This window comes from Nycticebus coucang, chromosome 14, assembly GCF_027406575.1.
Source record: "Nycticebus coucang isolate mNycCou1 chromosome 14, mNycCou1.pri, whole genome shotgun sequence".
Classification (NCBI taxonomy): Eukaryota; Metazoa; Chordata; class Mammalia; order Primates; family Lorisidae; genus Nycticebus; species Nycticebus coucang.
This window is the reverse complement of record NC_069793.1, coordinates 55354200-55372080: the sequence shown is the minus strand read 5'-3', so window position 1 is coordinate 55372080 and position 17881 is coordinate 55354200. Positions and strand designations below refer to the sequence as shown.

The 17881-nt window shown below is 45.2% G+C and overlaps 1 protein-coding gene across 5 annotated transcripts in view; it reads right to left on the bottom strand.

Annotated features, from left to right (window-relative positions):
* DENND5A (DENN domain containing 5A) overlaps nucleotides 1-11408 on the bottom strand; it is a 104798-nt gene extending 93390 nt beyond the window's left edge. For 3 of the 5 annotated variants that reach the window (XM_053561346.1, XM_053561351.1, XM_053561348.1), the window contains exon 1: nucleotides 10976-11408. In XM_053561346.1, the coding sequence (XP_053417321.1) occupies nucleotides 10976-11087 (112 nt within the window). In that variant the 5' untranslated portion in view covers nucleotides 11088-11408. The remainder of the gene's footprint in view (nucleotides 1-10975) is intronic. The other 2 variants (XM_053561349.1, XM_053561350.1) reach the window with 1 other exon arrangement.
* Between the last annotated feature and the right edge of the window lie 6473 nt (nucleotides 11409-17881).

The following is a 17881-nucleotide window of genomic DNA, read 5'->3' as shown; positions in this document are numbered from 1 at the left end:
CAAATGGGCTAAAATAGTTCCCAAAGAGTATTTTTCCCAACAACAGATTGTGACCCTGAGTCAACAGAACTAGTTAAATAGACCAGGCATGGTGATTCATGCCCGTAATCCTAGCACTCTGGGAGGCCGAGGCAGGAGGATCCCGTGAGTTCAGGAGTTTGAGACAAGCCTGAGCAATAACTACTAGCCTGAGCAAGAATGAAACCCCATCTCTATGAAAAATAAAAAATTAAGGGCGGCGCCTGTGGCTCAAGGAGTAGGGCACTGGTCCCATATGCCAGAGGTGGCAGTTTCAAACCCAACCCTGGCCAAAAACTGCAAAAAATAAAAAATAATAAAATAATAAAATAAATAAATAAATAAATAATTAAGCACTCTGGGAGGCCGAGGTGGGTGGATTGCCCTGAGCTCACAGGTTCAACATCAGCCTGAACAAGAGTGAGACCCCTTCTCTAAAAATAGCCGGGCATTGGGGTAGGCACCTGTAGTCCCAGCTACTTACAAGGCTGAGGCAAGAGAATTGCTTGAGCCCATGAATAGGGGGTTGCTGTGAGCTGTGATGCCACCGCACTCTACCGAGGGCAACATAGTGAGACTGTCTCAAAAAGAAAAAAAAAATTTTTTTAAATAAATAAATAAAGAGAGCTGTAGAAGTTGGCTTACTAAGTTCCAAAAAGTTAAATACTATATCTATATCAAGGGAAAAAAACATTATGGTTACTTGCAACTCTTTAAAAATATGGTTTTGGGGGTTTTTTGTGTTTTTTTTTTTTGTTTTTTTGTTTTGTTGTTTTTTGAAGACAGTCTCACTCTGTTGTCAACCCAGGCTAGAGGACCACAGCATCAGCCTAGCTCACAGCAATCTCAAACTCCTGGGTTTAAGGGATCCTCCTGCCTCAGCTTCCCAAGTAGCTGGGAATACAAATGCCTGCCACAACACCCAGCTAATTTTTCTATTTTTAGTAGAGATGGGGGGGTCTCACTCTTGCTCAGGCTGGTCTCTAACTCCTTAGCTCATGGGATCCTCCCACCTCGGCCAGAGTGGTAGGATTTTACAGGTGTGAGCCACCATGACTGGCCAGTTCTTTAAAAATCTGAATAGGCAGCCTCTATCTTTTCATAATTAATACAACAGATCTTCATCAAGCATCTACTATATAAAGCACTACCCTTCAGAAAAGCTAAGAAATTTGCCTAGTTAGAACAATAGTTTATAGTAAGTATAGTTCTGTAATGTTTGCATTTTTATAGTCACCTAAAGCTTTTATAATCATGAAAAAAAATGAAGGTTTTTTTTTTTTTTTTTTAGTACTCACTATCGAATATAGAAACTGGGAAAGAAATGAGATACCTAGGCTTGGCACCTGTGGCTCAAGCGGCTAAGGCACCAGCCACATACACCTGAGCTGGCGGGTTCAAATCCAGCCCGGCCTGCCAAACAACAATGACAGCTGCAACCAAAAAACAGCCAGGTGTTGTGGCGGGTGCCTGTAGTCCCAGCTTCTCAGGAGTCTGAGCCAACAGAATCGCTTAAGCCCAAGAGCTGGAAGTTGCTGCGAGCTGTGATGCCACAACACTCTACTGAGGACGACACAGTGAGACTCTGTCTCAAAAAAAAAAAAAAAAAAGAGATACTTAACTTACCCAAAATTAAATCTTTGGTTTTCTTCAACAATTAACAACATACCCCAAAATTAACACCCATCCCCATATGTAGGCTAAAATACTATTAGAGGACCATTAATCTAAAACCACAGAAACCAAGAAAGAAAGGGGCATCAGAGAAGATACATCTGAGAAAAGAATCAAGTCATCTGACATTCCTGGAAAATTCTAACGTAGTATAACAAAAATGCATGTAATCTGTTATACTTTTATAACAAATGGGTATTGAATTTACCCACTTGTTGTCTTATAATTATGCCTGTAATTATTATTTCTAAATCATTCCCTCCTTTGTGTTTGTGCCTTTCAAAATCCTAGAAGTTTCTTGGTTACTTTTCCATATCCTTTCATCATAAAAACTATGGTTAATCAGAAGTCACAGCCAGCACCTGAACTATAATCACAAAAGATGCAGACTACAGGCTACACTGAGGAGTTTCTGAGGTTAGTAGATATAAATCTTTTTTTTATTTATTCAAAGAAAAAAAGACCTCAAGCAAAAAGCATAGAACATCCTGCAACAGCCACACACACAAAAGACAGATTCTTAGAAGCAAAGCCCTAGTAACTACGAGTCTAAAAAACACATTTCCAGAATTTGATAAAGAGTGGGAAAAAAGGAAAAAACAACAACCAGACTTAACCTCAATTCAGAAAATGAGTGACCTGACTCCTCTCCTGACATGCACTCCTCTCCTGCAGTGTGGGCTGGGGACTGAACCACAAGAAGGCCACACTACACAGCTCTGCTATTCAATGATTAAGTCATTGCTTCCGTTTTTCCATATCTACAATTAAAAACAAAAAACCCTTATTAATAGTGAGACAGCATTAGCCAGCTATGGTGGCACACACCTGCAGTCCTAGCTACTCTGGAGGGTGAGGCAGGAGGATCACTTGAGCCCAAGAGTTCAAGGTTGCATTGAGGTTACCACTGTACTCCAGCCTGGGGCAACAGAGCACAGACCCTATCTCTACACATTTTTTTTTTTTAATTTAATTTAGAACAGGCATAGGGGCTCACACCTGTAATCCTACCATTCTGGGAGCCAGAGGGTGGACTGCCTGAGCTCAGGAGTTTGAGACCAGTCTGAGCAAGAGGGAGACTCCATCTCTACTAAAAATAGAAAACTAGCAGGATGTTGTGGGAGAAGCCTTAGGAGGTTGAGGCAAGAGAATCCAGGAGTTTGGGGTTGCTGTGAGCTATGATACCATGGCACTGTACCGAGGGCAACAAAGTGACACTCTCTTTCAAAAAAAAAAAAAAAAAATTTTTTTTTTTTAATTTAATACTGAGACAATAGACAGACCTGGATTCTAACAGATCTTTCTTATGCTGGGTGACACTGGACAAAACATTTTCTTTCAAATGAGTCTGAAAAAAAACTTAAAATGGCTTAAAAGTACACTGTACAACTATAAAGTCATTTACCCATATTATCAACTGTGAAAAATGGTAACTGAACTATCTCTGATTTCTACCTCTTACTTTTTGAAATTGTGACCAATATAAACAAATGCACACTCAATGTTTTGCCAACTGGGAATAGTTTAAAAATCAAGGAATCCCACACTCACAGAGGAATGAAGCTGAATGAGAAAAACTTTCATAGAACTTCTCACTGTTCTGGTCTCTTAGCATTTCATAAAAGCATTTTAGAATAACCCAGCTAGTTTAGTCCATAAAGTAGACCACTGATGGCTTAGCAAAATTTTGACCTGACTTACCCATCACACAATGAGCAACAACAACAAAAATATTACCAACCTGATTCTCTTTAACAGGAAGCTATGAGATACCAAGCAAATATCCTAGGTATAATATTTGAGAAACACAATGGCCTAAACTATACCTGTTGCTATCTTATTTCTTGAAGTTATATCTGCTCCCCTGGAAGCATACTGAGAACAGTTTGAGATCTGGCACATACTCTCACTTTTGGCTATGACAGGACCCTACCACTCTTTTTTTTTTTTTTTTTTTTTTTTTTTTGAGACAGAGTCTCACTTTGTCACCCTAGGTAGAATGCCATGGCATCACAGCTCACAGCAACCTCAAACTCTTGGGCTCAAACGATTCTCTTGCCTCAGCCTCCCGAGTAGCTGGGACTATAGGCACCCACTACAATGCCTGGTTATTTTTAGAGATGGGGTCTTGTTCTGGCTCAGGCTAGTTTGAGACTTATGAGCTCAGGGCAATCCACCCACCTCGGCCTCCCAGAGTGCTAGACTCTGCCACTCTTAAGACTCAGCTGAGGGTTCAATAAACTCCAAACTAAAACCAGCAATCATAGAACATCTAGAACATGGCATATGACTAACATCTGCCTCACTTAATAACTTTAGAGAACTAAATCTTACAATCCCAGCATTTTGGGAGGCTAAAGTGGGAAGAATTGCTTGAGGTAATTTTTTAGATATAAAACCAATTTTAAAAAGCTGGCAATCGGGCGGCACCTGTGGGTCAGTGAGTAGGGTGCCGCCTCATATACCAAGGGTGGTGAGTTCAAGCCCAGCCCCAGCCAAACTGCAACAAAAAAATAGCTGGGCATTGTGGCAGGCGCCTGGTGTCCCAGCTGCTCAGGAGGCTGAGGCAAGAGACTCGCCTAAGCCCAAGAGCTGGAGGTTGCTGTGAGCTGTGATGCCATAGCACTCTACCGAGGGCAACAAAGTGAAACTCTGTCTTGAAAAAACAAAAAAGGCTGGCAATAATAGCTTGTGTATAATCACTTAATTCCATAGGATGTCATCAGCTTCTAAAGGCTAGCCTTTCTCTCTTTCACTGGATCCTATGCCATATTCAGTAAGAACCTAAAACATATATAAAGTAGAGCAAAGATTCCCTCATATGTACCCATGTTCCTGAGAGACCTCTAAGGCCATTTGACAGTAATTCAAATCCAAATAGTCAAACAACAACAGGAATTTAGAAGCTGAACCAAGCCCAAGTACATCTTCCATCTGAGTTAGCCAAAAAGCAAGTTTATAAAAAAGATATAGGACTGGAAAACAGCATTGCCAAAGGAGACCTTAGGCAAAGAAAACTCTTATTTTTAATCTAGGAAGGAAGGAAGGGCTGTGCAGATTTAAGAGCACCAAACACTGTGACTCAGGATTTCCTTCTAAGAAGAGAGAAGCAGTCCCACAATGTCATTAAGTAAAATCCACTGAGCCACAGGCATATGGGGCGGCGCCTGTGGCTCACTGAGTAGGGCGCCGGCCCCATATGCCGAGGGTGGCGGGTTCGGACCCAGCCCCGGCCAGAAAAATAGCCGGGCGTTGTGGCGCACGCCTGTAGTCCCAGCTGCTCTGGAGGCTGAGGCAGGAGAATCGCGTAAGCCCAAGAGTTGGAGGTTGCTGTGAGCCGTGTGACGCCACGGCACTCTACCCAAGGGCCATACAGTGAGACTCTTTGTCTCTACAAAAAAAAAAAAAGTAAAATCCACTTATTTTCAATGTGAAAACTTTCCTGTCTGAGGGAGTCGAGTGGGATTCTCTGTAAGAATATACAATCTCTCCAACTAAATTTAAACTGCCCTGTGCTTCTCTGTAATTGTCTCCTGTGTTGGTCTCCCCTCTGACTACTTACTAGTTCTACCTCAAAAAAGAAAACATACGACCTAACTTAGGAAATCTGCCCATACTCTACCAGCCTTTACTTCTGGAAATATCCACAGGATTTGAGTTTTGCTGCAGCTAGGAATCTGGACTTCAGAGCAGAGATATTTTATACTTTTGTAAAATGACCGTGAGAATCTTCCAAGAATCAACCAGACTGATAGAGGAGGATCCCAATTTGAAACTGGCCCATCAACTTTTCTGGGGTGTCTTGGGGCTTTTTCTGTTTTTGTTTTTTTGAGACAGAGTTGCACTTTGTCAACCTAGATAGAGTGCCATGGCGTCTAGCTCACAGCAACCTCAAATTCTTGGGCTCTAGTGATTCTCTTGTCTCAGCCTCCCAAGTAGCTAGGATTACAGGTATCCGCCACAACACCCAGCTATTTTTAGAGACAGGGTCTCGCTCTTGCTCAGGCTGGTCTCAAATTCATGAGGTCAAGCAATCCACCAGCCTCAGCCTCCCAGAGTGCTAGGATTACAGGCATGAGCCATCTCTTCGGCCCAGAACCTAGAATTCTTATATTCCAATGCTGGATGCAGGTAAGTTCAGAGGAATTTAGAGGTTGCAAGATAAGAAATACGTCTTAAGCTCAAGCTAGACCTCCCATTTGATCCTGCAATCCCATTACTGGGCATCTACCCAGAAGGAAAGAAATCCTTTTATCATAAGGACACTTGTACTAGACTGTTTATTGCAGCTCAATTTACAGTCGCCAAAATGTGGAAACAGCCTAAATGCCCACCAACCCAGGAATGGATTAACAAGCTGTGGTATATGTATACCATGGAATACTATTCAGCCATTAAAAAAAATGGAGACTTTACATCCTTCGTATTAACCTGGATGGACGTGGAAGATATTATTCTTAGTAAAGCATCACAAGAATGGAGAAGCATGAATCCTATGTACTCAATTTTGATATGAGGACAATTAATGACAATTATGGTTATGGGGGGGAACAGAAAGAGGGAAGGAGGGAGGTGGGTGGGGCCTTGGTGTGTGTCACACTTTAGGGGGGCAAGACATGATTGCAAGAGGGACTTTACCTAACAATTGCAATCAGTGTAACCTGGCTTATTGTACCCTCAATGAATCCCCAACAATAAAAAAAAAAAAAAAAGAAAAAAAAAAAAAGAAGTTATTTTCACAAATACAAAAAAAAAAAAAAAGAAATACGTCTTAAGGATTCTGAAACCTGAACTCTCAAGAAGAAATAGGGAGAGTAAACTCAGGAATCCCACTTCATGGTAAAACTTTCCTCTGTGGGGGTAGCACCTATGGCTCAGTGGGTAGGGCACCAGCCCCATATTTTAAGGTGATGGGTTCGAACCCACCCTGGCCAGCTAAAACAGCAATAAGAATTGCAACAGAAAATAGGGCATTGTGGGGGGTGCCTGTAGTCCCAGCTACTCAGTAGGCTGAGGCAAGAGAATCGCTTAAGCCCAAGAGTTTGAGGTTGCTATGAGCTGTGACACCACAGCACTCTACCAAGGGCTGGTAGACTCTGTCTCAAAAAAAAAAAAAAAAACAACAACAAAACAAAAAAACAAACAAACAGGGCGGCGCCTGTGGCTCAAGGAGTAGGGCGCCGGTCCCATATGCCAGAGGTGGCGGGTTCAAACCCAGCCCCGGCCAAAAAAACCAAAAAAAAAACAAACAAACAAAAACTCTCCTCTGAGGTCACCTAACAGTGACCACAAAAAAACAAAGAAAATGAAGATCCCCAGAACGTTCATCCATTAAAGAGGTAGAAAAGAAACTCTAGTACCATCTGCATCCCCACTTAGGATGGGCCAAAAATAATGGGAAACATAAATGGAAGAAAATTATTTCACATTTGCTTATCTGACAAGCTCAAAGAGCCAGCAAGATGCCATTTCCTAAAAGTAGCTGGATTTGTGCTTCACCCATAGATTACCTTCTCCTTCCAACCTGAAGTACTTCCTCAACCAGAAAAGAAAAAACAATTTTCACACCTTCATCAGTTCCTTGCACAACAAAAGCTACACAATTTCCCTAAATGATGAGTCAGCAAGAAAAGGGAAGCTCTAAAATGAAGTTTCCTATAAAATCCAGTGATCTGAATCTATATTCAGCACAGCAAACTCCATTTTTATTTGTTGCAGACAAAGAAGAATGAATCTTATTCTCCATAAAATAAGAACTCTGGGCATCTTTGATTTGTTTGTTTGAGGTTCACTTTTTTTTTTTTTTTTTTTTTTTTTTTTTTTTTTTTTTTTGTAGAGACAGAGTCTCACTTTATGGCCCTTGGTAGAGTGCCGTGGCGTCACACAGCTCACAGCAGCCTCCAACTCCTGGGCTTAAGCGATTCTCTTGCCTCAGCCTCCCGAGCAGCTGGGACTACAGGCGCCCGCCACAACGCCCGGCTTTTTTTTTGGTTGCAGTTTGGCCGGGGCCGGGTTTGAACCCACCACCTTCGGTATATGGGGCTGGTGCCTTACCGACTGAGCCACAGGCGCCGCCCGAGGTTCACTTTTTAAGAGTTTATAACATAATTTGTTTGCAGAGAACACAGATCCACAGTACCTCCATAGACAACCTGGGTGCAATTCAACTTCCTGTAGTTCTAACATGACATCATCAGTTTGGGAGCTATAAGGCAGACTAAGCAGTCTCAGGACGAACCTGCATAGAGCTATCTGTATTATTTTGTTTTATTCAAAAATACCCTCTGAGTAATCCATATTCCTCTACCAACCTACCAGAAATGAAGTGAAAGGGAAAAAAAAAATCCTTGAGTCAGCCATCTATTGGATAAATGGTCTTGGCATTCCACTACTACAACCACATTTAAAAAGACAGAAAATATTCTTTACATGGTTTATATGACTCATCACTCTTTCTTTATTATTCCAATTAACTTTCACTGGGATATAATTTTGGCTTGCTGAAAAACCAGATAATTAACAGATACACATCAAAAGAGAATAACATTTCTTTTACTGAAATGTTGACCTTTTTTTTAACATTTGAGAGTCTATTTGATGAGTTGCTTCTTTTTCCATTCTCTTTCTTATACCTGAGTACCCGGACAGGGTTAATTAACTTGTTCCCAGGCAATAGCAAAGCAGGAATGTCTGACCCCCAAACCTACGCTCTCACTAACAATTATTCTGGCCAGGCAGTGGCTCACACCTGTCATCCTAGCACTTTGGGAGGCCGAGGCAGGTGGATACTTGGAGCTCAGGAGTTTGGGACCTGCCTGAGCAAGAGCCAGACCCCGTCTCTACTAAAAATAGAAAAACTAGCTGGGCACTATGGCACAAGCCTGTAGTTCCAGCTACTCGGGAGGCTGAAGCAAGAGGACTGCTCAAGCCCAAAAGTTCGAGGTTGCTGTGAGCTATGACACTCTACCCAGAGCAACATAGTAAGACTCTATCACACAAAAAGAAAAAAAAAAATGTCTATCAATTTGACATTCAAAAGCTGCGGCACCCATAGTTCAGTAGGTGAGGCGCCGGCCACATACATGGAGGCTGGCAGGTTCGAACCCAGCCTGGGCCAGCTAAAGACAACAATGACAACTGCAACAAAAAAAAATAAAGAAAAAAACAGCCAGGCGTTGTAGCAGGCACCTGTAGTCCCAGCTACTTGAGAGGCTGAGGCAAGAGAATCGCTTGAGCCCAATAGTTTGAGGTTGCTGTGAGCTGTGACTCCAAGGCACTCTCCCAGGGAGACAGCTTGAATCTGTCTAAAAAAAATAATTTTGGCTCGGCGCCTGTAGCTCAGTAACTAGGGCACCAGCCACATACACCAGAGCTGGTGGGTTCAAACCCAGCCCCGGCCTGCCAAACAACAATAACGACTACAACCAAAAAATAGCCGGGCATTGTGGCGGGCGCCTGTAGTCCCAGCTACTTGGGATGCTAAAGCAAGAGAATCACTTAAGCCAAGAGTTTAAGGTTGCTGTGAGCTGCCACAGCACTCCACCAAGGGCAACACAGTAAGACTCTGTCTGGGTGGAGGAGTTAGGGGGAATTGACATTCAAAAGCACAGCATAAAAATAAAAATGGTTTATTCCATCTTAAATCTTTTCTTGAGAAGAACAGTATTATTTTTAATTTCTCAACATGTTAGTGTTTTCTAAAGACCTCCAGCTAGGTCAAGAAAGTGCAGTTTAGTATCATAAAAGGAGCACAGCACCAAGTGTCAGGCAATTAAGTAGCAGTAGCAGGCCCCACTGTCCTTCCTGGACCTCATTTTCTTCTTTGAGGTCCCTTCCAGCACCAATACCTAAAACTGAATTCCAAAACTTACATTACAAAGTCACAAACTTAACATATAAAAAAAGATGAAAAATCTCTACTGTAAGAATTTGAAAACCTAGAAAAGTGAACAACTATTATGTATTCATAAAAATTAAAAATAACTAAAGCCTTAAGAAAAGAGAACTTGAAACAATAAAGCTACCTCCCTTCAACAAAAGACCTAGTGTTAATTATATTACTGCTTCGTGATTTGTGTCACCACTTGTTATTAATTCGAGAAAATAGCATACTTTTTCTGAACTTGCTAAAACAGCAATTTGTCTTATTTTTAAAAAAGTTCATTTTTGTCATTTGAAACACGCACACAATCTTTTTCATAAGAAACACTGGGATTTTTCTGGTGACCAAAAAGAAAACAGAAACTGTTCTGTCATCTCTGAAGTAAAGTAAAATAATCAACAGGATAATCACTTTCAAGAAAGAAACGTCGCAGCGAACACATTATTTCAGAAAAGAAGAAAGGAAATTCCCTTACTTAATCAGGATGACATAACCTTAAAGTATAACCCAACAAACCTCCACTCACTTGAAACCCACCAACGGGACACTCCAGACAAAAACTTTTGTTCAAAACTGTTGCAATACAAAGGCTCCCATGACGGTGCACTGGAATTCGGGGGATTTTATAATTTTGACACCCTTCTATAACCAGCGCAAACATGGTCAGGGCCCCGTTTTCACTCACCCCACCACTTTCCATTTGAAAGAGAACTTGAGAAGCACCATAACACAACCCAGTCTCTCCAACCAAGATGCTACCCACCTTTTATTCACAAATTATCCTGGCCTCCTAAAGAACATAAATTACTTATTAAAAAAGCATAGCCCCAGGATAGGAGCCCCTTCCATTGCCAAGTGAGTTCCCACCCTTCTTTGTGCCGTCCAAGTTCACTTTATTACTTCATGTCCTATCCAGAGGCACAGGGCCCAGCCCAAGGCTGGGTTCTAACGGTTTTGAGGAACTAGTATCACAGGCTTCTTGGGAAGAGGCCAGATAAGCTCACCAAGTTTTTGTTTTGCTTTTTTTAAGTCTGGGTGGAACTTACTTTCACTAGAACGTGGGATGCCTTCTTCTCTCCCTAATGGGTGCTGGAGGACAAGCTTCTCTTTATTTTACACTAAGTCACCCAACCTACACCAAACTGAGAGCACACAACTCTTCCCTCTCCCTCGTCGCCGACAACATGCCCACTGCGCAGAGGCCAAGGAGCTCTTCGGACCCCTCACCGCTCATTCCGTCTTTCCCCTTTCAGCCCAACGCCCCCTAGCCCGCGCCCGCCTTGGGTCCTCCCGACCGACCCTTGCCAGGCTGCCGGGACAAAGCGGGGGCGAGAGGTGGTTTCCTTTGGGGTCCCCCACCGCAGATGCGGGGAAGCGGCCCGGGGCTCGGCGCGCACTTACCCGACAGCTCGTCCGGCTCCAGCCCGGTGTCAGTGTCCAGCCCGCAGATGACAAAGTAGTCGGCGAAGCGATTGGGCGCCGAGCCCCCTCCGCCACCGCCGCTGCCGCTCATGGCGCCGGGGCCGTGACGGGCCGGGCGGAGCGGCGCGGAGCCCCCGCACCCGGGCGCCCGCCCGCCTTCAGGCCGCCCCTCCCGCCGCCGCCGCCGCCGCTGCTACCGTGGCTCGGGCCGCCGCCCCCGGCCCTGGCCCGAACTCCGCGGCCGCCGAGGCTGCCGTGACGGGGCGGAGGGGCACCGGGCCGCCCCGCGCCGCATCCTGGACACCTTCTCCTCCGCGCCGCTGCCGTCAGCCAAGAGCGCCGCGGCCCGAACGAGCCCGGAGAAGGGCGGAAAGCACTGGGGAGAGCCCCCACCGCGGGCCCCCTCCCGCCGCGCCTGCGCAGGCGCTGTCGGGGAGGGGGCGGGCGCCTGGCGGAAAGGATGACGTGATGCTCTTCGGGCCCGGCGGGCCGCAGCTTCCCCGGCGGTCGCCGCAGCGCAGCCGACGACTGCTTAGTTGCCCGCAACCGCCATCCCCCACAGGGACTGCTTCTTCTTTAGGGAGGGCTGAGAAAGTGCGAGAATAGTGAACGCAGCCTGCAGAGCCGGGACACTGGCACGTGCTCTCCCTTCCCCAGCCTCCTACCGTCTAGAGGTCCAGAGATCTCCTTGGGCTGGCTCTATCCGAGGAAGCCCACCCAACCCTATTTGTTGGCTGTCTGCCCAGACCCCAGACACTGCCTCTCTCCTTCCGCGGCTCTTTGGCGTCCGAGCGCAGCCTTTTTCCCCAGGGGAGCTGAGGATGCCCCTCTTTTGGTGGGGATTGCTCAGCCCGTTTTATATTTACCCTTATTTTACAGATGAGGAAATTGAGGCTCAAAGAGAAGCAAGGACTTCACCAAGGTTACACTAAGTGTAAGAGATAAAGCCTGATATAGAATCCTGGACTTGCGGTCAGCTCCCCGTTCTCCCTACCCAAACCCAACCAGGCCTCTTCTCATATCTCTCCTTTTCCTTCTGGAAGCCTCCAGAAGCCCCTCTCTTTGGGCGCTACTTCCTCTTCACTCCGTGAGAATTCTCAGATCCATCCAAAACAGGTCTTATTTTGAGAGGGGGAAGAGAAGGCGAGGGAAACTTACCTCCCAGTCCTTGTCCTGGGACCTTCTGATTTCTTAAGGTGCACTTCTTTCCTAAGACCTGCTGTGGCTCAAGCGGCTAAGGCGCCAGCCACATACACCTGAGCGGGCGGGTTCGAATCCAGCCCAGGCCCGCCAAACAACAGTGACGGCTGCAACCAAAAAATAGCTGGACGTTGTGGCAGGCGCCTGTGGTCCCAGCTACTTGGGAGGCGGAGGCAAGAGAATCGCTTGAGCCCAGGAATTAAAGATTGCTATGAGCTGTAATGCCACAGTATTCTAACCAGCTTGAGGCTCTGTCTCAAAAAAAAAAAAAAAAAAAAAAAAAAGACCTACAAAAGCTGGCCAGGTATGTCTTTATTGGAAACTGGAGCTCAGAGACCAAGGAGGCAGTGGGCTATAGAAACAATTCTCAAATTTGAATCCTGACTTTATCATTTACTGTGTGACTTTGGGCAAACTACTTAATTTCTAGGTGCCAGCTGTTGTGGTTTTTGTAAAGATTATATAAGATATATGCAAGTATAGCTAAAGTAGTAAGAATAGTGCCTGGAACTTAGAAGTCACTGAGTAAATGTTACAGCTTATTATTACTGTTCCAGAAAGAGGTGTGTGCAAGGTTAGTTCTGGCATACTGCCACTAAAAATTGTAGAAGGCAGCAGTCTTCCCTAAGGGTTCAACCTGGGCTTTCTCCTAGGTACTTCTCTCAAGTATTGGTTCCCTTTGGGAGGACGTCCTAGAGGTCACAGTCATCATCACTCAAAACAATAGCACCTGCTACTCCCTGCATCTAACCTGCCTTAACTGGTGGAAGGAAAGTGGGAAAGAGCAAGTAGCTTCAAAAAGCCAGTTCAGATGGGAGTGGTGGCTCACGCCTATAATCCCAGTATTCTGGGAGGCTGAGGCTGGTGGATTGCCTGAGCTCACAAGTTCAAAGACCAGCCTGAGCAAGAGTGAGACTCTGTCTCTAAAAATAGCCAGACATGGGTGGCGCCTGTGGCTCAGTGAGTAGGGCACCAGCCCCATATACCGAGGGTAGAAGGTTCAAGCCCGGCCTTGGCCAAACTGCAACCAAAAAATAGCCGGGCGTTGTGGCGGGCACCTATAGTCCCAGCTGCTCGGGAGGCTGAGACAAGAGAATCATCGCTTAAGCCCAAAAGCTGGAGGTTGCTGTGAGCCATGTGACGTCATGGCACTCTACGGAGGGCGGTAAAGTGAGACTGGCTCTACAAAATAAATAAATAAAAATAGCCAGACATTGTGGTGGGTACCTGTAGTCCCAGCTACTTGGGAGGCTGAGGCAAGAGGGTCACTTTAGCCCAGGAGTTTGAGGTTGCTGTGAGCTATGATGATGCCATGGCACTCTACCCAGAGCCAGACTCTGTCTCAAAAAAAAAAAAAAAGCCATTCAGGCGTGGAGGCTCACACCTGTAATCCCAGCATTCCAGGAGGCCAAAGTGGAGGATCACTTGAGGCAAAAGTTCAAGATCAGCCTGGGCAATGTAGCAAAGCCCCATCCCTACAAAACATAATAAAAATTAGCCAAGTGTGGTGGCTCGTGCCTGTGGTCCCACGTAGGAGACTACCTACCTGGGCAGAAAAAAAGCTGAGGCAGGAGAGTCACAGGAGCCCAGGAATTCAAGGTTACAGTGAGCTATGATCACACTACTGCACTCCAGCCTAGGTGGCAGAGGCCCTGTCTTTAAAACACACACACACAGAGTATGACTGTATTAATTTGTCCTGGGAAATCTAACTGTCCAGAAGCCCAGAATACACAACTGTAAAGTGATCTCCTTCCCAGTAGGAAATATGTTTGGCAGAGTGATTGTTTCTTAGAATGTCAGAGAAAATATAGAACTGGATACTTTTAAGATTTAATGTTCAGGCTGGGTGCAGTAGCTTATACCTACAATCCCAACACTTTGGGAGGCTGAGGCAGGTGCATTCCTTAAGGCCAGGAGTTTGAGACCAACCAAGTTTGAGACCAATACAGCAAGACCCTATCTCTACAAAATTTAGAAATTAGCCAGGCATGGAGGTGCACAACTATCTGTAATCCTAATTACTTAGGAGGCTAAGACAGGATTATTTGAACCCAGCCTGGTGACAGAGTGAGATCCTGTCTCTTAAAAAAAAAAAAATTAATGTTTAAATCCCCACTCACTCCCACTTCTTGTAGTAGCTAGGTAAACTGAGGCACATCAGTTAACCTCTCTGAAATGAGAATAGGCATTCTGACCTCACACAGGATTGCACTGAAGATTCATAAAGTATAATAATAAAAATTAATGGCACGGTGGCTCATGCCTGTAATCCCAGCACTGTGGGAGCCTCAGGTGGGAGGATTGCTTGAGCTCAGGAGTTTGAGATTTGCCTGAGCAAGAGTGAGATCCCGACTCCTAAAAAAATGGAAAAACTCAGCTGGGCGCCTATAATCCCAGCAGCTTCCTGAGGCTGAGGCAGCGGGATACCCACAGCCCCAGAGTCTGAGGTTGCAGTGAGCTGTGACACCATTGCATTCTGCTCAGGGCATGGGGGGGACTCTGTCTCAATAACAACAACAACAAAAATTAATTTTAAATATCTGGAATATAATATATTCTTAAGAAGTAGCAACCTGGGCAGCACCTGTGGCTCAGTGAGTAGGGCGCCAACCCCATATACCGAGGGTGGCGGATTCAAACCCAGCCCCGGCCAAACTGCAACAACAACAAAAATAAAAAAGCCAGGTGTTATGGCAGGCCCCTGTAGTCCCAGCTGCTCGGGAGGCTGAGGCAAGAGAATCACCTAAGCCCAGGAGGTACAGGTTGCTGTGAGCTGTGTAATGCCACGGCACTCTACTGAGGGCAATAAAATGAGACTCTGTCTACACACACACACACACAAAAGTAGCAATCGAGGGCACCCATTTCGGCATGAAGAACGTGAGAGAGCAAGAGAACATCTGAGGAAAGATAACTTCAAGAAAGGGTGTGAGGCAGAACAGGCCTAGAGTACTTGTAGAACAAGAAGGAGACTGGGGTGGCTGGAGAGCATTAGGGTTGAGAGGCGTATAGAAGATGGTAGAAGGTATTGTGGAGTTGGCTTGCAGTTCACAAAAAAATCATGTTTTTGGCTTGGCGCCCACATAGCACAGTCCTTACAGCGCCAGCCACATGCACCGAAGCTGGCCTGGGCCAGCTAAACCACAATGACAATTGCGACAACAATAACAACAAATAGCTGGGTGTTGTGGCAGGCGTCTGTAGTCCCAACTACTTGGGAGGCTGAAGCAAGAGAATCGCTTAAGCCCAAGAATTTGAGGTTGCTGTGAGCTGTGGTGCTACAGCACTCTACTGATCGGGACATAGTGAGACTTTGTCTCGAAAAAAAAAAAAAAATCATGTTTTCCCCTACATAGTATGTGGAGCTGCCTGGGCAGGGACATTTGCATCCAGATGTGGCCACAGATGTGGCAGATGTGGCCAGCCCTACTTGAATCCAGATGTGGCCACATGACTAATTCTTACCAATGGAATGTGTATAGGAATTTATGTAGTCATTGCTATATCAGGCATTTAAGAAGGAAATTAGGCTTCTCCCCTCTTTCTTTTTTGCCTTCTACCCTGTTTTCCTGAAAATAAGACATCCTCCGAAAATAAGACCTTACTTACAGGAAAGATAAGACGTCCCCTGAAAATAAGACTAGTGCATCTTTGGGAGCACACCTTAAAATAAGACACTGTCTTATTTTCAGGGAAACAGGGTACCAGCTGGAAGGAGAAGATTCTGAGATTCTACGTAATGGTAAAATAGAAGACAGACAGACAGAGCCTGGATAGGCTCCAGCTGACCAAGAATATCCACACTAGGCTACTTTGTAAACAAAATATAAACCTCAGTTGTGATAAGCCACTGGTACTGTGGAGTTTGTTACAGCAGCTAGCATTATCATCCCCAAGGTAAAAGATGTTAGGGATGGGAGAATAGATCATGGAGACTCTTATGGGCACATTGTAAAGATTTTTACCTTTGTGACCAAAATAAAAAATCATTAAAGAGTTTTGAACGATGAAGTGGTACAATCTGACTTATTTTAAAAGGAAACACAAGGCACCATTTTAAGCACTTTATATGTATTAACTCTGCCTGGAACTTGCCCCTAAAGTACAGATTTGTATAACCAACTGACTTCTTTTTTTTTTTTGTAGAGACAAGAGTTTCACTTTATGGCCCTTGGTAGAGTGCCATGGCATCATACAGCTCACAGCAACCTCCAACTCCTGGGCTTAAGCGATTCTCCTGCCTCAGCCTCCCGAGTAGCTGGGACCACAGGCGCCCGCCACAACGCCCGGCTATTTTTTGGTTGCAGTTCAGCTGAGGCCAGGTTTGAACCCGCCACCCTCGGCATACGGGGCCGGCGCCCTACCGAGTGAGCCACAGGCGCCGCCCCCAACTGACTTCTTATTACCTCAATTTAGAGGTCTAAGATGCATCTCAAAGTTACTGTGTTCAAAATTAACTTTCTAGTTTCCCCCTCATAATACTGCACCTTCCACATTCTTCTCCTATCTCAGTGAATGACAATTCCATTCTTTCAGATTATGCCAAAAATCCTACTCATTTTTTTTTTTTTTTTTTTTTCTGTAGAGACAGAGTCTCACTGTACCGCCCTCGGGTAGAGTGCAGTGGCGTCACACGGCTCACAGCAACCTCTAACTCTTGGGCTTCCACGATTCTCTTGCTCAGCCTCTCCTCACAATGCACGGCTATTTTTTTCTTGCAGTTTGGCCGGGGCTGGGCTTGAACCCGCCACCCTCGGCATATGGGGCCGGCGCCCTACTCACTGAGCCACAGGCGCCGCCCCATTTCTTACTCATTTTTTATTTCTCCCCCGCACACACACACCTGTTGTCCCAGTAGACTGCTGTGGCATCATAGCTCACAGCAACCTGAAACTCTTGGGCTCAAGTGATTCTCTTACCTCAGCCTCCCAAGTAGCTGGAACTATAGGCGCCTGCCACGATACCCAGCTATTTTTATTTTTAGAGTTATCTTTTATTTCATGGTACTGCTTTTTTTTTTTTTTTTTTTTGTTCAGGGCTGAAAAAAGTTTGAACCCGCCATCTCCAGCATATGGAGCCTGTGCCCTACTCTGTTGAGCCACAGGCGCTGCCCCCACCCAGCTATTTTTAGAGACGAGGTCCCACTCTAGCTCAGGCTAGTCTCAAACTTGTGAGCTCAGGAGTCTGCCCTCCTAAGCCTCCCAGGGTGCTGAGATTACAAGCGTGAGCCACTATACTCGGCCCTCTCTCAATTTTTTTTTTTTTGTAGAGACAAATTCTCACTTTATGGCCCTCGGTAGAGTGCCATGGTATCACACAGCTCACAGCAACCTCCAGCTCCTGGGCTTAAGCGATTCTCCTGCCTCAACCTCCAGAGCAGCTGGGACTATAGGCGCCCGCCACAACGCCTGGCCATTTTTTGGTTGCAGTTTGGCAGGGGCCGGGTTTGAACCCGCCACCCTCGGTATATGGGGCTGGTGCCTTACCGACTGAGCCACAGGCGCCGCGCCCTCTCTCAATTTTTTAAAAAGTATGTCAATTATGGAAAAACTGGGAAATAAAAAAATATATATAAAATACCATGATATATACAATGCATTAATAAACCCCTTATCTTTAATATAACGGAAAAAGTATGTCATTTTTATTAATAAATTACTTTCCTGGTGCGAAGCAGCTGCA